The sequence below is a fragment of the Manis javanica genome, chromosome 14 (genome assembly GCF_040802235.1).
Source record: "Manis javanica isolate MJ-LG chromosome 14, MJ_LKY, whole genome shotgun sequence".
Taxonomy (NCBI): domain Eukaryota; kingdom Metazoa; phylum Chordata; class Mammalia; order Pholidota; family Manidae; genus Manis; species Manis javanica.
Genome location: NC_133169.1, coordinates 49374368 through 49398792, shown reverse-complemented (window position 1 = coordinate 49398792; position 24425 = coordinate 49374368). Strand labels below are relative to the sequence as shown.

Below are 24425 nucleotides of genomic sequence, written 5' to 3'. Positions count from 1 at the left end.
TCACACTTGAAAAATATTGTGCCATGTCCTTTTGGCTCCCATGGTTTATGCTGAAAAATTCACTGTTAATTCTAAGTGTTTTTTCTCTACAGGTAAGATAGCATTTTTCTCTGGCCTCCTTCAAGATTTTTTTCTTTGTCTTTAGTTTTCTGAAGTTTAATTATGATGTAGTATGGTGTGGATTCCTTTGGGTTTGTCTTGTTTGGGTTTTATCAGCCTGTTGAATCTGTTGGTTTGTTTCTTGCCAGGTTTGAAGAGATTTCACAATTATTTCTTTGAGTACTTTTTCTGTCTTGTGCTCTTTGTCCTCTGACTTCCACAACTCTGAGAACGAGTATTAAATTTTTTTTTTGTTGTACTCCCACAGGTCTCTGTGGCTCTGTTCTTTTTCATTTCTTCAATTTGTTTCCTTTCTGTTGTTCAGATGGCATAATTCCTATTGTTCTTTATCTTCCATTTCACCAGTTCTTTCCTCTGACCTCCCTGCTGTTGAACTCACCCACTGAGCTTTTTGTTTTATTCTATTTTTCATTTTTAATACTTCCATTTGGATTATTTTTTAATGTTGCGTTTATTTGCCAAAGTGTTTTCTTTGCTGTCTCTTTTTTTTTTCATTTATATCAAGTGTGCTTGTAATTTCTCATTGCAGTGTTTTTCTATCATGCCTGCTGTATTTTGGTCAGCTCATTCTGTTTTTGTCATCACATTGTGGGAATCTATTATCTTTCTCTTTTTCATTCACTTTGAAATCTTCCTAGTTTTTGGTATTACGAGTGATACTCAGTTGAAACTGGATGTACTCATATTATGAAACTCTGGATCTTACTTAAACCTGTTTCTTTTTGCTGGCTTTCTCTAACATTGCTCTGGCAAGAAAAAGGGGGGCAACATTTGATGAGTGCCAACGGAGGTAGAGTTGAGATTCCCATCAGCCTCTGTTGACACCTGAGGGTCAGCAGGTTGGAGATGGCAGTTACGACTCTGTGGTCTCCCCAGTCACTGCGGTGGGGTGACCTCATAACTTCAAGGAGTTGGTAGAGTCTTGAGTCTCCTCTGCTTTCTCTGATGTCATCTCAATAAGGAAGGTGGAGAGGCACCTCATTACTCTAGGTTAAGGTGGAAAACCAGGCTCCTGTTGGTTGTCCCTACTGACACCACAGGATGGAGTAGGAGAAGCTTATTACGCCTGGAAGAGATTAAAGACCCACCTACCTACTTGGCCTTCTTGGATCTGCTCCATTAGGGATTTGGGGCACCTCCTTACTTCCTCATATGGGTGGAGGTCTGGGCCCCCTCATTGGCTTTTGTTGGCATGGTTGGAGATGGCGCCATATGTTCATTTGGTGTTCAGCTGGAGGAGAGCTGCTGTTATCTAAAGCTTTGTCTTATTAGGACACCGTTTCCTGGTCATTTGTCTTTTGTTGGGAGTTTTTCCTTCTGCATCCATTATTGCCATGTTGCTGGCTTTGAAGAAGCTCCATGTCTGGAATGTATGAGGTTAAAAAGGTAAACCCAAGGAATTTACCACTGTGTCATTCCTTAGGTTCTGTGGTCTTTAGCCATTCTGCCATCTCAACATGTTTCATATTCTTTGTCCACACATAATATACAGGGATTTTACTTGCACTGTGCAGGAGGAATAGGGGAAATGTGTCTACTTCATGTTTTCAGCAGCAACTCCTCTTGTTTACTTTTTGTTCCCTTTTTCTGAGGACTTGGTATCATGTCTTAATCCCAGAATCGTGGTGGTGTTATCGTTGTTAGCTTTTCCCTCTGTATATTGTCTTTCCAGGAAATGAAGAGCTGACTAATTTTAAATTAAAAGGAATCCCAAAAAGCAAGCAGATATTGGGGGAAATATACCGTTGGCTTCAGCTGCATTTATTAGAGAATCATAAATAGATGTTTGTGTTTGGGGATGGCTTTTAATCTCTAAGGAAAGATCTTAGAAGGAAGGATTATATAGATATAAGTAGTTAGTGGTTGCCTCTAAGTATTTTTTGCACTAGAATGTAATAAAAAGACAGCTTTCATGTGAGTCTGGTTAGAGTGGGCTGCTTACCTAGCACTGAGCAGGTTTAGTTGACTTCATTTTCTAAGACACATTAACAACAGGCCCTGTAACTTTATGAACGTACCTCTCTGAGGACTGACTAAATGAGGGTGTTGGCAGCTGTAAGCACTGTATACATGTGAGGTAATGATGTTGTGATGTGTCTTCCTGCGAAGACATACTTTGTACTTGCAGGACCACTTTTTTTACCTTTATAATTCTTAGATTCCTGTAGTCTTAAAATTAAGAGATCTTAAAGATCTTAAAGATCTAACCTTGCCATTCTTCCCACCCATGTAATCCAGCTTTTACGAAGGCTGCCCTGCTTCTTCACAGGCAGTGCCTTTCATCTTAGGTAGCTCTGTTTGCAGCCTTTCTGCTCAGAGCCGGGTTTCCTGTTAGAGCCTGCCATTTGAGTCTAGTCTTTAACAAGGAATAGGGAAAAACCACCCTTTTCCCTGGGCTGTGATCATTCTTATAGTCTATATCCTTTGATTTCTTATCATTTGGCATGGTTAAAATCTTTGATAATTTTGGCTGTCTTCTCCAGTTAATAGGATTTGTTAGTCTGTCTGAAAGCGGAGCTGCAGGATGCAGGACCACAGACACCAGTCGTGCGGCATGGGTGGGAACTGGGCTGTTCAGAACAGGGCACTGTACTTACTCCTTGTATGAACATAAATCCTGCTGAGAGGATCTGAGGTGCTTACAGATACATGTAAATCATTGCATTTGCCTTTATTTTGGTTACTTACAAAATAGTTACTGAACTTAGAGATGGCTCTTGGCCCTGGGGTTGCCCCCTTCCTCAGTGACTTAATCTTAAACTAAGTTTGCCCTGTCTTGTTACTTTAGTCAGTAGAATTTTTATAAATCTAAGTACTCACTTGTCATGAGGATGTTTTCTTGTTTGTTTTGTTGGATGCTTAGTTTAGCTTCTGTGATTCATCATATTGGCTGTCCTCTGTCTGTGTCTGACCCGCCCTTCCTGACCCATTCAGCTCACTTTGACTGTTATGAAAGTGTTGATGAGACAGGGCCAGATACAAAGCACTATTAAACATCTAGTTTGACACCAGTCCTTTAATAATCATTTTTTGGATACCGCTGTAGAACATGGTATAAATCATTTTCACTCTTCACGTCAAAACACTGAAAAAAAAGTAATTTTCTTTAACTTGGAGTATTATTAATAACTACACATTGTTAGAGACGAGCTGATAATTTCGATACATTTGCAATTTTGAAATATTTTATTTAGTACTTACCTTAATTTCATTTTGCCTATTTTAAAAATATTTCCAGGAAATCCACTTACCCAGGATATACTGAACCTCTATCTGGAACCAGATGGAACAAGAAGGCTACTGAACTACTTGCTTGATAATTTGGCAGGTACTGCAAAAAGAAGTAAGTGGTCATTTGTTTAAACCATTCTTTTAAGAAGACATGTAAGAATATTGTTTAATTTTATGTTTTATATTCAACTAGTTTCAACAGAACAGCCACCTCCAAGATCGTGGATTATGTTACAAGAACCAGACAGAACAAGGCCAACTGGTTGGTAGCCTTACTTTTCTTACTTCTTACTTTTACTTGCTCTTACAAACCTAATAGTATTGTTGGTGTGCTGTAGATTATGGGCAGTGTTACAGATGATTTGGCTTGGGAGATAATAATAAAGATTTAATTCTTGCTCACCTGTCCTCTGTACTGTAGAAATTATGTCGTAAAACACTGCTTCTCAACCAGAAGTGGTTTTTATCCCCTAGGGCACATTGGGCAATGTATGAAGATGTTTGTTGATTGCCAGGACTGGCGGAAGTGCCACCAGCATCTCATGGCTAGAGATGAGCTCTCAGCACCCTCCAGCACACAGCATGGCCCCCAGAACAACAAGCTTACTTGCCCATAGTGTCAGTAGTGCCCCTCTGAGAAAGGCTGCTGTAAAGAATTGATCAAATTCAGTTACAATAAATACACTAAAATCTTTCTGTGTTGAAGTTTCTACAACCTAGCATATCCCATGTGATACTGCAAAATTATGATAGTCAAAACACTCACTTGAGAGAGAAATTGAACTAAAGACCTCTTAATTTCCTTTTAAGTGAAATTGTATGAAATAGTTTGGGAACTTACTTTATGTGTATGACAGTATTTGGTCTGTGATGTCCCTTCCTTTCATGTGAATTAGTAATAGTTGCCCTATAGAAGAAAACTAGACATTGCCTATTAAGAAAACTACCTGACAGTTTCCACATCCTACATTAACAATTGGTGAGGTAGTGGGGGGAGCATAGAAATGAGGGGCCCTGGTATTAGAAGCTGAAGGTCTTCTAGCTTCCAAAACTTCCATGCATACCTCTGTAGCAGGTGACACATTGTGTTAAAATTTGTTATGAAATCTGTCCTTTCTTAGTTATCCAGCTTGATTTATATCCACCACATCTGGCATATAGTAGCTCTTCAGTGAAAATATATTGGATGAATAAAGTCAGACTTAAATTTAAGAGACAAGTACTGAAATTGTTTTTTTTTTTTTTTCTGCCACGTGTGTGAGTAAGTAAAGTTATCTTTCCTACAGCCTTGTTTTCTGTCATGTGCTATAATGTTCTTTGTGATAAATATGCGACCCGGCAGTTATACGGCTACTGTCCATCATGGGCACTAAATTGGGACTACAGGAAAAAGGCCATTATTCAAGAAATCTTGAGCTGCAATGCTGATATCATAAGTCTTCAGGTACGTGATCAGAAAAGGATTTGTTTAAGTTGTACAAATGCCCCAATATTGATAAAGCAAGGAGCAGCCTAGGAGTGCACTGCATTAACACATTTGAAATCCCGCCTTTAGCAATTCTTAAAATAGTGGCTTTTTCTGTTTTTAGTGAATCCTGGGAACAGTCATTAGTTGCTTTTTTTGTGACACTGTGCTGCCAAACTGAGCAAATGTGTTAAGCTGAGATTTAAGCATTTGCTGTAACAAATACCTTTCCCTTCCTAGTGCCTCTGCACACTGTTTTTGAATTGAGTGGCATTGTTACTGAAATTGTGGCATTTTCAAGGTATGATTTTACTTTACCACCAGCAGTAATAGAGTAATTAGCGCATAGTGGAAACAGCATTGTACCTGGTGCACAGTGACTGAGAGTTCTCAGTCTGACTCTCTCAATAACTTAACACGACTTGGGGCAGGTCACTTTCTCCCTGTGGCCTGAAATTATGATCTGTGAAGTTTCTTCTCTCTTGATTCTTGTTGCACGTTAATTTTAAAATAAAGAAATGTACATGCAAAGAGCTGAGATTGCCAGCTGGTACCTATAAAATGACAAGTATACATTCTGATTGGTTTCAGATAAATTATTTTGAGAAGCTGTTACATTGTTTATTCTGCAGATCAGTCCTTTGAAATTATTTCAGGCTTTCAGACTAAAATCTAAAGTTAATGCCTAGGACTAATTTTCATCCTAGGAAATAACTATGCTGTTTATAATTTTTCAGGAGGTTGAAACAGAACAGTATTACAGTTTTTTTCTGGTAGAACTGAAAGAACGTGGCTATAATGGATTCTTTAGTCCTAAATCTAGAGCTAGGACAATGTCAGAACAAGAAAGAAAACATGTTGATGGCTGTGCAATATTCTTCAAGACAGAAAAGTAAGTCATCTTACATTTTAAAAAGAACATTTTCTCACTATTTGCAATATGGGTCCAAGGGTATGAAAATTAGTTGGCAAATAAGAGAATGAGAACATTATATTATTACTCAAGAAAACAATACTTGGAGGGATCTGTTTTGTTCTGAGTCATCAGAAATCTCATTTTGGAGACATGTTGAAAGAGCTGCTGTTTCTTCAGGTGTTTACTAGGGTTTAACTTCCAATTGTCAATTGAAGCACCTTGTGATTAACATTCCCTCTATGTTAGTAGAGGTATTCTTAAACACATATTTGGGAAAAGAACTACTTAAAAATTACAGCATGGAATGTTCTAATGTGAAACCCAAGCAGAAGATAACCACATTGTCCTAACTTGTGAAAGTTTTTCAAGATGTTATTCGTATCAGTACTAGAATGAGAACAACTTTAAATGGATGTGGGAAGCTTGGTGTTATGTGTGGAGGATTCTCCATAATGTGATTTACCTGCCATCATGTCTGTTAAGGAAGTTGGGGAAACTTCATTTCCCACAAAGCTAGTAAACAACACCTTGGTATTCCCAATTCTATGTGTGTGTGTGTGTGTGTGTGTGTGTTTGTGTTTGTTTTTATTCTAGATTTACTTTGGTTCAGAAGCACACTGTTGAATTTAATCAGCTAGCAATGGCGAATTCAGAAGGGTCTGAAGCTATGCTGAACAGAGTCATGACGAAAGACAACATTGGAGTTGCGATACTGCTAGAACTTCGGGAGGAATTGATTGAAATGTCATGTGAGTGACCTTTTCACTTCCTGTAAAATTGACCTCCAAAATTCATTAGAAAACAGGAAATTCATTATGTATTAATTGTCTAACACCTGAAAAAACTCCATGAGAATTTGAATCTTTTCTAAAATACCATATCCTTTTTCTCTACCACAAAGCTTAGAATAAGAAAGCATTGTCCAGAAATGTATTTCAAATTTTGTAAGGCATAAAGTGAAAGAAAAAAATGGGTTTTTTTTTTTTGCTCACAACAATCATTCACATAAAAGAATTGTTGAAGGAAATATTAGTTGAAAAAATTGCTGTCAGTGAGAAGAACTCAATACACTTCTGATTTCTTGGCAGCAAGGGTATTCTGTAAGCTACCTTCTCTTCCTGAACTATTTGTGATCATTCTTTTAAAGATCTTGAGTTTTGGATAAAAGGACCATTTATTTCAAATTAAAAGTATCTTTAGAGTGACTATCATGCTGAGAACTGAAACTTCTGTTACTTCAGGAGCAGTTAGAACTGGGGATGTTTAACTTGCAGGACAAAAAAGGTGAGTGAAAGGTGGAACTCAGTGGCCGTCTCAGATCTAAGGAAAAGGATGTAGGTGTAATTTGTGTGGCTCAGTTAAAGGTATCTGAGCAAAGACCAGAAGTTTCAAGGAGACAACTGTTTAAAAACCAAGCTGCCCCAAACAAGGCTGTCTTTGCTCAAGTGGTGAATGCCCTGTGCTTGAAGGACACAGCCAGAGGTTTGGCTGTTTCTCAGGTTTGTTTTGGGGTAGATGTAGTCACCAGGTGGGAGACCAGTAGGTAAATTTTAGGGTTATTCCTGAAACATTACTTGCTTTGAGATCTGTCAGAATATATGGGCTAATGGGTGGGTTTTGCTGTCTGACTCTTTTCTTTTGATCTCATACAGCTGGAAAGCCACATCTTGGAGCAGAAAAACAACTTATTCTCGTGGCTAATGCGCATATGCATTGGGACCCTGAATACTCCGATGTGAAGTTGGTTCAAACCATGATGTTCCTCTCAGAAGTGAAGAACATTATTGATAAAGCCTCTCGAAGCCTCCAGTCCAGTGTATTGGGAGAATTTGGAACTATTCCACTGGTGTTATGTGCAGATCTTAATTCTTTGCCTGACTCTGGTAAGAAAAGTTACTTTATATAGAGCACTTTTTGATGTAAAATATTTTTATCGTGTATTATTTCTGATCATCCCAAATTTAGTCAAAACAGACTCAGTTTGTAGTAGCAACTGCGAATCAGGTTTGGAAGTTTTTTTCTGTGTAGTAGAGGGACCATTTTGAAAATGAAATGGTATAAAAACCTAAGGAGGAAGGACATTAGTCATCGTCAGTAAACATGTAGGTGACAACTTGAAATAACTCATTAAAGAACATATAACTATTTCATTATCTCTGGGTCACATATAATCCAAACTCCGAAAACTTAAGACAGCTGCTTTGGGATTCCAGCATGTATTTATAAAACCCAGTTTAAATTTGTCCATATATTTGTAAGATCTCAAATTTTGGTTGGCCTGATTAGAAAAATACATTTCAGGTGGAAGTTGATATCCTTTATATACACAGATCAGGCAGGTGATTTAAACAGAAAAAGAACAGGGATCTAGATGTTTATCACAAAGTAAACGAAAACAGAACTACCTTATTCTTGAAAACTTTTCCATAGATAGTGCAGGAAATAAGCCATATAGCTCTTGTAACATCAAACTAAGTATTCCTTTTTAAATTCTGACTTCTTGTTTATACCCTCTCACTCACACAAGAATACTTTGTTTGCAGAGCCTGTCTTATTCTTAAGAAATGGGAAAAATAGTGCCCAGGGTGGTGGAGTTGCTCTGTAACTAACCGGTGGCACTCTCTTCCATAGTTAGTTAGCATTATATATAATTGTTCATTTAATCCTTATCTTGATATTTTACAAATTAAAGTAAATAATTCATCATAAGCAGAAACCTATATACTTAAGATGCTGCTGGTCTTCTTAAAACTTAGAAATAATCTGAAATATTTTTAAAAAGGAACTAGTTTAAACAAATATTAAGCACTACCCCAGTTGTGTTATGTAGCCATTTAAAAAAGATTATTGAGAAGACATAAATTCATGTGCTACAGTAAAGAGAAGTATAAAATATTCCATGTACTATGATTAAAGCCATGTAAAAATGGATTTAGACAAGTCTGAGAAATGTTAAAACATTTTAGAGAATGGGAGTATGTGGGGCTTAAACCTGTTTACTACTTTTATTATCTTTCCTAGTTATCTTTTGTACACTGTATATGGCACTTGACAATGAAAAGAGTACCTTTGTTTTCGTTACAGGTGTTGTAGAATATTTGAGCACAGGTGGAGTAGAAACAAATCATAAGGACTTTAAGGAACTGAGATATAATGAAAGTCTTACCAACTTCAGCTGTAATGGGAAACGCGGGACGACCAACGGAAGGATTACTCATGGTTTCAGGTTAAAGAGCGCCTACGAGAGCGGCCTAATGCCTTACACCAACTACACGTTTGACTTCAAGGTGAGCCTGCAGGTGGACAGACTTCTCATACCTCCATTTCTAAGACAGTCTTGTAACTTCTTTATGTCTTTAAAATGTGGGCATGTGTTTGGACTGGAATTAAGCCATCTTGCATTAGTTGGTAGCAGCATTCTTTTGTCACTCTTCTGTAGAATTCCATGGTGTTGGTGTTCCGTTCCTACTTGACAGACGCCTGTTAGCCTCCCTTCCAGGGCCAGCAGTCAGGTGGAGTGGTGACAGTGGCTCCCATGGTGACTGCCACTGCTGTCTGGCAGCTCTGTGTCTTACGTGCTCATTACTAACAGCTGGACGTGAAGTTCCTAATTTGGTGTCACTTGGGGTGAGGTGTTCCATCTCTCATTTTAATTTAACTGAAACTACTCCTTGAGTGCCAAGATGTGGGTTATATTAGCCATTTAAAAATGTTTAGATTGTATCATATTTATATGCCTTCTTACACAGTTAACACCTTACAATGTGGAGCCTCTCCCTAGGGATTCTCCTTATGTTCAATACCATTAGTTTTTTAGGGCTTGAGTTCAGCTGTCCTTTTAGCCACTTGTTGCATTTCTGCTCTTTTAAATTCTAGTTTTCCATTTCTAACCTGCAGAAAGTAATCATTCAGGTTAGATTGTCTATTAGAGTGTAAGTACTAGTGTTAACTGGTTCTTAATTTTGGAGGGAAGGGCTGTTTAGACTTCTTTGGAAACTGTTAAAAACTGAAATTTTTTTATTTGACTTTGGAGGACCCACAGTACTGTAGATAATGATTTACCCTGGGAACAGATGAGTGTGTCGAGTTGAAGAGAGGCTGGAGCAGACTGGGGAAAATGCACATGTAAGTGACAGAAGGGTAACCAGAGAGAGGAGGGGACCAGGGTAGTGCAGGGGCACAGCTGCTCAGGGAAGAAGGCCTGATCAGGAGAAGAGCGAGCGTGTTTTAAGCTTCAGAAAAATGTTATTGAGAGACTGGTGAGCTCACAACTGGTGATGAGTAGTAAGACCCGGCTTTCAGATTCTCACTTCAGGCAGATTGGTTGAAGAGGAGGCAAGTGCGATAACCAAAAGGTGGAGAGAGGAGGGATTTTTTTCCTCATTTCTGTTGCTGATACAGAGCTAGGAGGAAGACACTTGTGTGCTTAGAGCGTGTTGAAGAGGGGCTGATGGACAAGGAGGAGAAGGGCAGACCAACAGGCCCTTAGCTGGTGCCAGGCTGTGTCTGGGAGCTGCTGGGAACCTGCAGGGCAGACAACCCCACCCTCATGAGCTTCCCCAGTCCAGTGGGAGAATCAGGTCCTGACCACACAAATGGGTGTATAGTTACACCTTGTATGCACATTAGCAAGAGAGGAGAATTGGGGCTGTTAGGAGTTATTAGGTGGGTGACACAAGATTTAGGAAGGTCTTTGGAAAGTGGCTGAACTCAACACTTGAGGGCTGGGAAGGAATCAAACTAGATGACATGTGAAAGGAGGAGACGGCAGAGGACGTGGCATGTGTGGAGGGCCTGGGGAGGGAAAGAGCCTGACACCTACAAGGAACCCCACCAAGGTCGACATGGTGGTGGTCAGTGAGCAGGGCGGGGGTGGCACAGATCCAGTTAGAGAGGAGCAGGGTCATCAGGGCTCACTAAAGATTCTGAGAAGACCCTGATGGGAGGGAGAATGAGTGATCATTGCCCCTAGCAGCCTCCATCCCACTGGGTCTGACAGTGGGGGGCCATCTGGTTTTGGTGGTACTGTCTCTTCCCTGTGAGTGTCTTTGTTCAGCACACGTGTCTGAGGGTGAGCCTTAAAGCCCTTGGTATTCAATGTTATCTTATGTGGGCCTTGTCTTTTTCTCCTTCTCTTTTTTTTAGGGTATAATTGACTACATCTTCTACTCTAAACCTCAGCTGAACACTTTAGGCATCCTGGGACCTCTGGACCACCATTGGCTAGTTGAGAATAATATCAGCGGCTGCCCACACCCACTCATTCCCTCTGACCACTTCTCACTTTTTGCACAACTGGAGCTCTTACTGCCCTTCCTGCCCCAGGTCAATGGCATTCACCTTCCTGGCAGGAGGTAGTCAAGTACCCGCAGAGGACAACCTCAGTTTTGCTTGCAAACTCACAAAAATCTGAATATAGGGGAGTGAGGTATGGCCACTTAGGGTTTTTTGTGTTTTCTTCCTTGATGATTTGAATTTCCAGTCCGGTTATTTGATAAGGATATAGTATGAAAGCCAGGTGCTAGCAACAGACACATTCTGAGCCCAATATGCTTTATATACTGTTAGACAGGGATTGGTGTATTTGCACCTATCTTTAATTTGTTACAAGTGATTTTCCTGTTTCTTCTATCCAATGATATTTTCATGCCTTGAAATAGGAAAATGTTTGAACAGCATATTCTCTTTGCACAGAAATCTGTAGCACTACTTTTTTGAGGCCAGTAATAACATCCAGAGACCATTCCTCCATACCTTGCTCCCACCTTTTTCAGACTTGTTTGTAAAATACAGAATTTGAATTTAGCCTTTATCATTGTATATGATCTGCAGAAGACCTGATTTATGAAATTTTGTACTAAAAAAAATCAGATTTGGAAATGATTGTATTGTAAACTAAGGCTAAGTTTTTTTTACCTGTTTCATGTGTTATAAAGGCCAGCTTGTAAAAGAAGTTGCAACAGACTTTCTCTGCTGCTGATTTGCACTGTTAGGGTTTTGTTAGCCCTTTTGTACTACTTTATTTTTAAATTGAGAACATTGCTCTTTAAATCTAAATTTGTTTGAAGCTTAGGATATTTCCTCAGACCACAGGCAACTTATCTGTAAATTCCTGGATTTTTACAAAAACTATCTACCAGGAAAGATAAGCTGAGCAGTGAATGATCTTTAGGCATTTATGGACTGAATGTAATGATTGATGTATGTACATTCTGATATTTTTAAATCTTTAACTTTTTTAAGTTAAAAAATTACAGCTGCTTAGGTGCAGCTTCTTAACTCCCTTTTGAGACACTCCCTGTCCTATCTCCACCGTGCCTGCCTAAATTTGTTCTCACCAAGCACTGCCTGTGCACGCAGAGAAAATCTGTGCATCCTCTTTTATAGTTTTTAAATACTGTTTAACATTGTGAGGATTTTATGAAAATGCTTTTGTATGAGCTGCGGCTTTTTCCCATTGTGAAGCATTTGGATGTCACACTTAGGAACAAGCTTGTAGGGTGGGTCCCTGGGTCCTCGCTTACCAGGCCTGGGCACTGCTTCTTGGTGCTAGTGCCCAGTGCTGTCCGTCACCCAGAACTCTGCTATCATGTGAATTCTTTTGTTTTCCATGTATTCCTTGGTCTCCCATGTTTTTTAAAAAATCATTCCTTTCTTTTTTTTAAGTAATTATCCATTTATGAAGCAGTATAAATAGGTATGTTTTCAAAACAGGTCCCCAATACAATTCTTCAGATCATTTTTAAAGTGACTAAGTCATTTTAATATGTCAACCAAGATAACAGCCTGTAACCCTGTATTTTGCCCATAATGTCAGTAGTAGATTAGAGATTAAATTCAGTTTTGCACTCATTTATTCTGTTCTCATTCATTCTCTCAAAAATCAAATGAATTCAGAGGGAACCTGGTCTAACCACTTTTGTTTCAACTGCAGGCAGGGAAGCAAAAGAACACCATGTGGGCATTAAGAAAAAAATTGTTGAATGATATTAACAGTTTTTATACAGAGAATGAGTCATTTTGGATAATGACTTAAAATTTTATGAAAAATGTTCAGCACTTAAGTGTGCTTATTCTGTTTTTAGTAGAAAATAAAATTGCATATTGTTTAAATAAATGATTCTCCCCCCATCCTCCTTTTAGGAAAAATTATCCAAAAGGTTTTGATCTTGAATCTTTGTCTGGGGCCTGGTTTTTCCTTGGAGGTTTTTAAAGACCTTTGTTGTGATTGTTTTCTATTTTTGCTTTTTGTTTAAGTTATGCTGACACCAAACACATCCAGTTTATAATCAGGACATTGGAAAGCTGGTATTACCGATGTAGAGCCAACGCATAACTTCTTATGGGGCTTTTGTTTTACTTTTTTGTAAAGTGTGAATAAAAGGTGTGTTTTCTCACTTTTCCTAAACACTGTGTTGGTAATGTGCATCATGAAGATTTCCAGCAAGGGCGAACTGGAGCTGGTTGGACTGATGAGACAAGAAAACGGCTTTTTCCATGGTCTGCATTGTGTAACAACAGGTCCAGAGAGCTTTACAGAAGAGGGAGGGGAGAGACAGTTGACTCATTTTGTATTTGTTAATGGAAGATGTATTCTTTTCATAGATGCTGGAACTAGAGTGCACTTGTTAGATACTAAAGGTTTGAGCTTTACACAAAATATTCTCATCTGTATTATTGTCTATGATATATATGAATTTGGGGGCAGCGTGGTAAAATATAATGGCCTGTTATGTCTTGAAAATATTTGTTCTTGCCTCTTCTAGGCATATTGCATTCTGTGGGTACTTCAGACAGCTTCTCCATCTTATTTAGGTAGTGATAAATTAAACCAAGGGTGTAGATTTACAGTTATAACCTTCAAAAGAGAAAGGAATATTTCGAGTCTGTAGGGAATTAACAGTTACACCAAAATAGACTATGATACTTTTATTAAGCAAGGTTTTGTGTTTTAAATATTTTCTGTGTCCTGAATAATTCCTAATAATCCATACTTCCTAAAATGCAATAAAGACTAGTGTATTTCACAGTATAGATTTTTTTTCAAAAATTCTGTAGCAAATATATTTAATGTGGTGTTACCATAATGTAATTTCAGTGTTCTTGCTGGATAAATTCATCTTAAGAATGTTTCATAGAAAACTGGGTATGTTTTCTGTTTTATTGATGAAAAATTTGGAGGTATTCAATTTTTTGTTGTAAATCTCTTGAAGTACATTTCAGGTGATTATTTATGCTTTGAGAATTTAAATAATGCTCATCAAAATTCATTTATGTATGGCATAATTTAAAGTTGTAGAAATACATTATTGATTGCAACTTTACCAGTCCTAGAAGACAGGCAAGGAGCATCTCCAAGAAATGTTTTTATTTGTACTTGATTTGGTAACAGCCAGAAAAACTTATTTTCGAGTTAGCACTTTGAAACCTAAGGACATTACAAAATTGGATGGAATGCACTTCCAAGTGTTGAAATGAAAATTGCAGAGCTCTTCAAAGATTCAGGTTTTTGATAACAAATTCATTTTAATGTTCCATCTTTTTTTTACTTTTTAAATGCATAGAACTAGTTTCCATAGTGATTTAATGTTGTGAGGTCATACTATATAAGGACAAAAGCCACCCTAGGCCAAACAATCCCAGCAGTTTGTTCCTTTAATGAACCAATCCAAATTCCCAGTACAAATGCTGCAGGTACTTCAAAGAACACCTTTAGCAAGTGTTCCTCCCCTACTCAGAAACAGTATTTTACAATGTTTGCTTTGTTCTTCTTTTTGTTGTGTAAATTTTAATAACCCTTACGTTAAAGTGGTGTCTGAAATAGAGTATCTAGTCTTTATTCATAGCACATTATATGGTGTAATGCACTGGATTGATGTTTGCTCACTATCCATGTAACAGCGCCCAGCACTGTCTGTCTGCACCAAGCTCCCAAGACTGTCGCGTCTGCCTGGGCGGCTCTTCCGAAGGTACCGGGAAACTGAACTTGCGCCTATGGACTGGTGGTAACAAGGGCTTTACTGGTCTTTTCAGTGGAACCTTCTTGGTCGAATTGTAACTAGCTAGTATTATATTTATATACAGGGTCTCTTTTCTTTACCGATGTATTTTCCTACTCATAGCCAACCAATAAATTCAATATCTGTTTCAATTATTTTAAAAGTGTACTTTGTATAGTGGTAGTATTGAGGTTTGAGATAAATTAATTAGCAGGTTACATTTTGAAAATTCTGAGTCTTCGGGAACAGGATTATAACTCACCCTTTGACAGGGAAGAGTGAATGGGGGCAGGGCCGTGGTACAGAGATGGTGTAAAGCTGAGGATCTCTTTCTGGGCTGTGTTAGTCTGTAAGCACTTCTGTCTTTGCCAAAGTTCAGGTTTATATTTAGGTGACTGACAGGCCTTTTGCACTTGGATTTTGTTACTGTTGTTAACCATATACCTCGTAATACAAGAAATGGGCTCATGGGTCTTCCATCTTTGAGAAGGAGGTTGACATATTTTAAATAAATGCTTTTAAATACAGTAGTAAACATTGTGTTGATGGGGTTATACTTATTAAATGTTTCATTTTGTCACATGTACATTTTATCATATTATAAACTTAAAAAATGTGTGACTTCTGGACTCTTCAGAGCACCAAGTCCATTTGCTTCTTTTTAAAAATGGCTTCTATAACAAATATAAATTTTTATTATGTCCTTGCTGGAAAAACTCACTTAAACTCAGAAGACAATATAGATAAAATGAGTGTTTGCTGAGATGTCCAGTTCTAAAGTAGTTATTTTCTACCTAATACTTAATGTATAATTTTACTTCTATAACAGAAATCTTGTTCCTCCTTGTAATTGTCCAAAAAAAAAAGTATAAAAAAGTGGAACAAGTATGCCATGTTACCTGATAAATTCTAGTTCATGTTCTTTAGAGAAATAGGACACAAGGAAATGTGAGCTCAGAAGTACTTAGAATAATTTTTTTCTGTGTTTTAGGTAACAATATTACATATACTGAGAGTTCCCTTTTTGGAGTGTTATTTAGTTATTCAAATATAAATTGATTTAAAATAAGCATTCACAAATGCTGTAAAGATATTTTAATAAACATATTAGAAAATTTTATATGAAGTTTTTACTAGAATTTTATGAGAATATAAGAAATAGTTCTGTAAGTTAATTTCCTTCAAATAATAAAATATAAAATGCTCTATGCAGGTTGCTGCCCAACTGTGTCTAACCAGTTGGACTATGGGAATTGAGAAAACTGCTGGATTAAAGGCAGCATGGAAACCAGTTTCCACAGTTTCTTCAGCACCATTAACATTTTTAATAAGATGAAAAAGGAGGTGTCAATTTTCTCACTCTCTTTGAACTGCAAACTTCACATTACTCGGTCTACTATAAAGCTGTTAAATTACTTGGGGCCCATCCAAGAAGCTGCTCACTGCACCAGTGTGACGGGCTGCCGGTTCAAGCAATCCCACCACTGGGTGCTTGGCAACCTTCCTAGTGTGGTGGGTGTGCTGCGGGCCCCAGGGAACCCAGCAGCAGGACTGGCATGTGACCCCCAGCCCTGCAGCTCTGTGATTTCAGTCTGTCCCCTTCATGACTATTCTACTAGGACAGTTTTGTTTTCCAACTGTATGTAATTTTTGAAAATGTGGTCTATGAAAGGCATTGGAAAGCAACAATGGGGTGATCAAAACCAGGTGGAGGCATGCAAGGTGCAGGACTTGCTTTCCTTCCGCTACCCCAAGTGATGCTGCAGGTGGCTGATGCTCAGGCACTGAGATGTGTGTAAGGGGTATGTGTTCAGTGTTCTGAGCTATATTTGGGGAGCTATCTGAACCTTCTCCCCTCCCCACTAACATATTTGCTAATGCTGACTTTGAACAGGCCCAGGGGATGGGAGGACTACATATAATTGGTCCATATAGGTGAATCAGTGTTGTTCTTAGTCTATTTTTCCTGGTCACCATACTGATCAGTACTTAGAGTATTTTCTTCTCAGACACTATGCTAAGATTGGAAATAGAGATTTATCAGACTTGGTCTCTGACTTCAGATTGCTCACTGACTATTAGTGTCTAGCTCACAACATGCTAAAGACACACCAGGTATGGAGGGAATAGATCTCTACATGGTGTATTAAAATCTTCCAGAAGTGACCTTAAGGCTGGTTTTGAAGGACTGAGAACTTGCTTTCCTGGGTGAGTAGTAGCTTTAGTGAACTCCTTCATGAAACGTGCCTATCTGTGAGTGAAATGGATTTCGGACATGATGTAGGTCTTCCAGTAGGAAGTGCTGTAGTGGAGTGGCTGGAGCGTGAGTACCTTTTGAACCTTGAGACAAATGCTAAAGTTTGAACTTCATTCTGCAGGTGGTAGGTAGGAGCCCTACAGGGTTTTAAGTGGTAGTAACACCACCCGATTTGTATTTCAGAAAGGTCATGATAGCAGTAATGTGGAGGATGGATTAAAAGAGTAAGAGGAGTTATGTTAGCTGGTTTCTGGCAAGGTCCAGTTGGCAGGTGATAAGCTGAGCATGGCTTGCAGTTGAGAAGAAGAAATGAAGGGGAATTTGAAATGTTTAGGAGATAGGATTGATAATCTCCCTTGTTGCCTTATTCAGGTATGGATGGAAAGAAGGTAAGTGAGTTTTGCTGAGTCGCTCATTTACGTTAGGCAGACCCTGACTTGTTTTTAACACCAGGGCCCTCTTTTTTCATTTACTGACCTGACAAAAAAATATTTCATCAAAGAATTTTGTTTCTCAGACTACACTTTACTTCATTTCCCATTATTTGTCATTCAGAGTTTAATCTGCAGAAGAGATCAGTATGCCCCAACTGAACAGTGAAGTATTTCCAGAAAATAAAGATAGCACTTGATACTAATTTGATTATTTTTGCCTGTTTCCTTTAGGCTTTTTATATTCTTGAAAATACTTGATATATATATAGAAAACTGCCTTTCAGAAGTTACTAACTAGGATGAGGCAATAATAGAGCATAATAGAGAATAATAGAGCAATGCAGAACAAAAGAGAGAAAACCGAGAATTCTAGCCCAGCTGAGTTTCCCGTCATGCGAAGGATTTAGACCTGTATTGTTCAGTATGGTAGCCTGTAGTGACGTGTGGATTTTGAGCACTTGAAGTATGGCTAGCATGACTGGACTATAAAATGTTTTTCTATTAAACAAAACTTTACTAGGACCATGTTTCCCTTTGTGAGTTGCATTGTGTAAAATAAGGAACCACTGTGTGTGTTTTACACATAAACATATCACCAGTTCACATCAAAGCATTGATTCCATTCTGACAAATGTTTTCCATTCTGACATTCTGACAAAGTTACATTACAATGTGTTTGATCATTTACACTAATAGCATGAGTTCCTATATCTATGTAAATCGAGATAACTTGTATTCATTTTAATATTAAATTATTTTCCTGGTTTAAAAAAGGAGTATGGACAAATTATTAAATTTAAGATCAGTCTACTGAAACAACTGAGCTAGTAGCACAGCTGAACAGTGAAGACAAAGAGGTATTATCACAAATTTCATGAATGACGATTGCAATTTGCTGCACCAGAGGAAAAACGTGTTTGTTGTATTAAAAATTTTTTTAAGATAATAAAGTGAACAATATTGACATGTTTTCTTCAAATACGTATTGAATTTAATGTTCCAACAGGCAAAAAGAAAGGATAAAATGAGTCACCTGAAATTAGAATGAAATATTCAGTGAAGCGTTTCTTTATTAAATAATTTATAAGAGAATATGAACTTGTAGATTGGCTGGCTATAAAAGGGCTTATAATCTTGCACAGGAAAAAAATTTAATGGAAGTATGATTTTTAAAAGTTATTTCTACTATGGAAATTTTATTAGCAAAGTATGAGGAAAAAACAAAATGTTTTACAAAAACAAATATCTTCAGTTAAGCCAAGTTTTACCTATAGAATGCAAGACCTTTCTAATACTAATCAATTGATTAAAACTTCAGAAAATTGGAAGTATTTGTTAGCTTTAGGTGAGTTGTGTGATACAAAAAACACTTCCCAGTTGATACATATATCTATAGCTTTGTCTTAAAGGACTTTACAAAGTTACCCTTCCCCAAAAAATGAATTCTCAGTAAAAATAAAATCAAAGTTACCCTTCCCCAAAAAATGAATTCTCAGTAAAAATAAAATCAAACTACAGCATAGATATTTTTGTATCTTTTACAGTCTGCCAAGGAACTTCTGCTAGATTAAGAAAAATAGTTTCTATCAACACAGTGTCCCAGCTGTGTTTGGTCAAAAACTGAATTTATTGGAATTGTTAAATAAGGCTGAATTTCCTTTATTATTTCACATTGTGATACTTAACTGGAAATAGTTGCACTCACTTTTCTGAAATAGACTCTGAAAAGTGTCACAGTTGTTCAAATCAAGGAACCATCTCCAGTTAGTGAAAATTTCAGACAAATAGAGATAGAATACAATTTAATGATCTTGTCTTCTGTACTAATGTTCATTGGTTGAATTATGAAAGAATTTTAACAATGGCTTACTCTTTTATTAATTCCAGTTGAGGATCTTGCAACTTTCAAAAGGACTCTTTGTCAAATATTTGTTAATCAAAAGCAAGATGTATCAGTGTGATACACATTTTCATCAATAACACTGCATATGCATGAACCAAAATTGAAGCTCTAAGGAAAGGAAAAGCTTATTTGTGACCTTCACAGACAGGTACAAGAATTTTTCTTGAAACTTCATTATACATACCAAAATACTGATATCTTTGTACATTTTCTGACATAAATCTTAACTGTACTCAGCATTTTGTAAATTGGCTGCAAAAATTACAAGGAAAATTTGAAGAACACCTTGTTGATACTGATAAGTTTAGAGTTGCTTTCCAAATTATGCAAATGCCCCTTTGAATTTGATGTTAATCTAGAGCCAACAAAAGAATTGGTACTAGGAGAGAAATTGATATGTTTTGGCTACAACATTAAATAAATTCATCTGAGAAGGATGACATGGATCCAAAAAGGCTTTTGTAATTTTTGAGGATTTGATTCAGTTTTGGGAAAACAACTGTATTTGAAACAATTTGAATATATGGATCTACTTCAGTTTTATGAAACAGTGTAAAAATCACTAAAATTAAAATGTTACAGTAGAAAATATTAATGCAAACAACTAGTAAAGGGAATAGACAAAGACAGACATTGAGAAAAAGTAAAATGGCAGACCATAATCCAATATTGATGTTAAGTCTTTAATATTAAAAGATTAGACTGAATAAAATATGATAAAAATAACCCAACTACATATGCTCTCTACAGGAGAGACCCTTTAGATGAAAAGATTAAAAAGTTGAAAGTAAAAGAATGAAAGGTGTCATGCAAACTATTTGAAAGTTGGATTGGCTATACTAATAGACAAACTTGAAAATAAGAAATGTTAGAGATAATGAAGGATATCTTACAGTAATGAGCAACATTAAATATTCAGCCCTGAAATACATGAAGCAAAAACAACAGGTTGAAGCAAGAAATAGACAATTCAACAATAATAGCTGATACTTTAAATGTCCTGCTCTGGATGGATAGAACTAGGCAGAAGATCAAGAAGAAAACAGAAGACTTGAACAACACTATAAGCCAACCAAACCTAGCAGACACGTGTAGAACACTGTGCCTAACACCAGAATACACGTTCTTCTCAAGCGCACTTGGAACAGTCTCCAAAAGATGATAGCCTAAATGATAAAACAAGTTTCAATAGATTAAAAGAATTGAAATTGTACAAAGTGTATTCTCAAATCATAATGAAAGTTGGGAAATTTGGAAGTATGTGGAAGTTACGCTGCACATTCCTAAATAACCAGTGGTCAAAATAACAAATCTAAAAGAAATTAGAAAGTATTTTGACATGTGAAAAGATAACACATCAGAATTTACAGGACTCAGTGAAAACAGCACATTTAGGGGGAATTTTATAGCTGCAAATACCTATTATGTTTTAAAAAGATCTCAAATCAATAAGCTAGCCTTCTGCATTTAAGACCCTGGAAAACAAAGAGCAACCTAAAACATGCAGAGGAAAGGGAATAATAAGGATTAGAATGGAAAAGAATGAAATAGAGAACCAATAGAGCAATGAAAAAGACCAAAAGTTAATTGGGAAGACCAGCAAAATTGATGAGTCTATCCTGAACAAAAAAACAGCTCTCAGATTACTAAATTCAGGAATGCAGGGACATCACTACCAATATTACAATTTAAAGGGTTATGAAGTACTATGGACAATTGTATGCTAATGAATTAGTGTATGTGGATGAAGTAGACTTCTAGAAAGATATGAACTACCAAACCGACTCAAGAAAAAATAGGAAATCTGGATAAGCTTGTAATGAGAGTTAGGAATGAAAAAAAAAATGGAAGGAAAATACCGGACATAGATGGTTTCATTGGTGAATTCTACCAAATACATAAGAATAAACAGCAAATCTTCACAATCTCTTCCAAAAATGAGAAGAAACACTTCTTAACTCACTAGGACCCAGTACTACCCTCAATCAAAACCAGACAAAGATAACACAAGGAAAGAAAACTATACACTAATATATGAATGTAGACACAAAATACCAGCAAAACGTAAAACAGGATATACACCATGATCAAGCAGGGTTTATCCCAGAAATGCAGTTGTACAGTGTCAACAGTATAAAGGATGAAACCACAGTATCATCTCATTAGACAGAGCAATTAACTAAATTGTATAACCCTTCACTTAAAAATAACCACCCACCACCAAACTAGGAATGGAAGAGAACTACCTCAACCTGATAAAAGGGTTTTTTCAAAGAACCTACAATTGACATCCTAATTGTGAAAAGCTGAAAGCTTTCCCCCTAAGATCTGAAAAAAGACAAGATGTCCACTCTTGCCACTTTGATTCAACATTGTACTGGAAGTTCTAGCCAGAGAAATTAGGCAAGAAAATGAAGTAAAAGATAAAGATTGGGAGGAAGAAGTAAAACTATATTTGTAGATGACATGATTTTGTATATAGAAAATGCTAAGCAATCTACAGATGAAAATAACTACTAAAACTAATAAATGAATTCAGCAAGGTTACAGCATACAAGATCAATATTTAAAAACCAATTTTAGGAGCCAAGATGGCGGCGTGAGTAGGACAGTGGGAATCTCCTCCCAAAAACATGTATTTTTGAAAATACAACAAATACAACTAATCCTAAAAGAGAGACCAGAAGACAGGACAACAGCCAGACTACATCCACACGTGCGAGAGCCCAGCGCCTGGTGAAAGGGGTAAGATACAAGCCCCGGCCCCGTGGGACCCAAGCGCCTCTCACCCCAGCTCCAGGCGGAAGGAGAGGAGTTGGAGCGGGGAGGGAGAGGGAGCCAATGCCTGCTAAACACTCAGCCCCAGCCATCCGCACCAGAGCGCAGACACAGTGCATGCGTGGAGGGCTGGAAACTAGGGAAACGGCAGCAAGACCTCTGAGCGGGTCCCAAAGCTGATGCCCCTGTGACAAAGAAAAGCAAGTGATTTTTGAAAGTCTTAAAGGGACAGGGATACAACAGCTAGATGGAAACAACCCAGGTCACAGTCCAGCAGCTGGAAATTCCAAGGAAACCCAGGCGCACTAACCGCCTGAGCAACAGCTCTGAGACCCCTCACGGAGGTAAACAGCCAAACAGCCCCCCGTCCATAACCCCTCCGGGGCGCGGCCATAGCAGAGAAGCAGCCTAAGGCTGGTCATGCCCTCAGCAAGGGAGCTTCATACTGGCTGGGCAAGACACAAAGACCCAGTCTACACGCTATTGCCCAACACAAGCCACTAGGGGTCGCAGTTGTCCCAGTAAAGAAAGGCCAGTAGCAAGTGGAAAGTTTGGCTCTCTCAGCTGACAGTTAATAGCACATACCAACATGAAAAGGCAAAAAAATTTGATCCACACAAGACTAACCCAGACAGCTTTGGCATCTGCTACATCTTCCCCTGAGAAGGAACCTGGGGAGATAGATTTAACCAGTCATTCTGAAAAAGAATTCAAAACAAGTCATAACCATGCTGATGGACTTGCAGAGAAATATGCAAGAACTAAGGAAGGAAAATACAGAAATAAAACAAGCTCTGGAAGGACTTCAAAACAGAATGGATGAGATGCAAGAGACCATTAATGGACTAGAAAACAGAGAACAGGAATGCAGAGAAGCTGATGCAGAGAGAGATAAAAGGATCTCCAGGAATGAAAGAATTCTAAGAGAGCTGAGTGACCAATTGAAACGGAACAATATCCGCATTATAGGGGTACCAAAAGAAGAAGAGAGAGAAAAGGATAGAAAGTGTCTTTGAAGAAATAATTGCTGAAAACTTCCCCAAACTAGGGGAGGAAATAGCCTCTCAGACCACAGAGGTACGCAGAACTCCCATGACAAGGGATCCAAGGAGGGCAACACCAAGAAACATAATAATTAAAATGGCAAAGATCAAAGACAAGGACAGAATATTAAAGGCAGCCAGAGAGAAAAAAAAGGTCACCTACAAAGGAAAACCCATCAGGCTATCATCAGACTTCTCAACAGAAACCCTACAGGCCAGAAGAGAATGGCATGATATACTTAATGCAATGAAACAGAAGGGCCTTGAACCAAGACTACTGTATCCAGCACGATTATCATTTCAATATGAAGGAGGAATTAAACAATTCCCAGACAAGCAAAAGTTGAGGGAATTTGCCTCCCACAAACCACCTCTTCAGGGCATCTTATAGGGACTGCTCTAGATGGGAGCACTCCTAAAAAGAGCACAGAACAAAACACCCAACATATGAAGAAGGGAGGAGGAGGAATAAGAAGGGAGAGAAATAAAGAATCATCAGACCATGTTTATAATAGCTCAACAAGCGAGTTAAGTTAGTAAAATAGTAAAGAAGCTAACCCTGGACCTTTGGTAACCACAAACTTAAAGCCTGCAATGGCAATAAGTACATACCTTTCAATAATCACCCTAAATGTAAATGGACTGAATGCACCAATCAAAAGACACAGAGTAATGGAATGGATAAAAAAGCAAGATCCATCCATATGCTGCTTACAAGAGACCTCAAACCCAAAGACATGCACAGACTTAAAGTCAAGGGATGGAAACAGATATTTCATGCAAACAACAGAGAGAAAAAAGCAGGTGTTGCAATACTAGTATCAGACAAAACAGACTTCAAAATAAAGAAAGTAACAAAAGATAAAGAAGGATATTACATAATGATAAAGGGCTAAGTCCAAAAAGAGGATATAATCATTATAAATATATGCACCCAATACAGGAGCACCAACATATCTGAAACAAATACTAACAGAACTAAAGGAGGAAATAGAATGCAATGCATTCATTCTGGGAGACTTCAACACACCACTCACTCCAAAGGACAGATCCACCAGACAGAAAATAAGTAAGGACACAGAGGCACTGAACAACACACTAGAACAGATGGACCTAATAGACATCTACAGAACTCTACATACAAAAGCAACAGGATACACATTCTTAAGTGCACATGGAACATTCTCCAGAATAGACCACATACAAGGCCACAAAAAGAGCCTCAGTAAATTCCAAAAGATTGAAATCCTACCAACCAACTTTTCAGACCACAAAGGCA

At 37.8% G+C, this 24425-nt stretch overlaps 1 protein-coding gene across 5 annotated transcripts in view; it reads left to right on the top strand.

Annotated features, from left to right (window-relative positions):
* CNOT6 (CCR4-NOT transcription complex subunit 6) overlaps nucleotides 1-14883 on the top strand; it is a 70976-nt gene extending 56093 nt beyond the window's left edge. For 2 of the 5 annotated variants that reach the window (XM_037002038.2, XM_037002036.2), the window contains 8 exons: nucleotides 3359-3463; nucleotides 3545-3613; nucleotides 4638-4795; nucleotides 5554-5708; nucleotides 6327-6481; nucleotides 7385-7615; nucleotides 8817-9019; nucleotides 10878-14883. In XM_037002038.2, coding sequence (XP_036857933.1) covers nucleotides 3359-3463; nucleotides 3545-3613; nucleotides 4638-4795; nucleotides 5554-5708; nucleotides 6327-6481; nucleotides 7385-7615; nucleotides 8817-9019; nucleotides 10878-11090 — 1289 coding nt within the window. In that variant the 3' untranslated portion in view covers nucleotides 11091-14883. Of the gene's footprint in view, nucleotides 1-3358; nucleotides 3464-3544; nucleotides 3614-4637; nucleotides 4796-5553; nucleotides 5709-6326; nucleotides 6482-7384; nucleotides 7616-8816; nucleotides 9020-9171; nucleotides 9360-9765; nucleotides 9858-10877 lie in introns of those variants that run through there. The other 3 variants (XR_005056935.2, XR_005056934.2, XM_073222066.1) reach the window with 3 other exon arrangements.
* Nucleotides 14884-24425: the final 9542 nt, after the last annotated feature.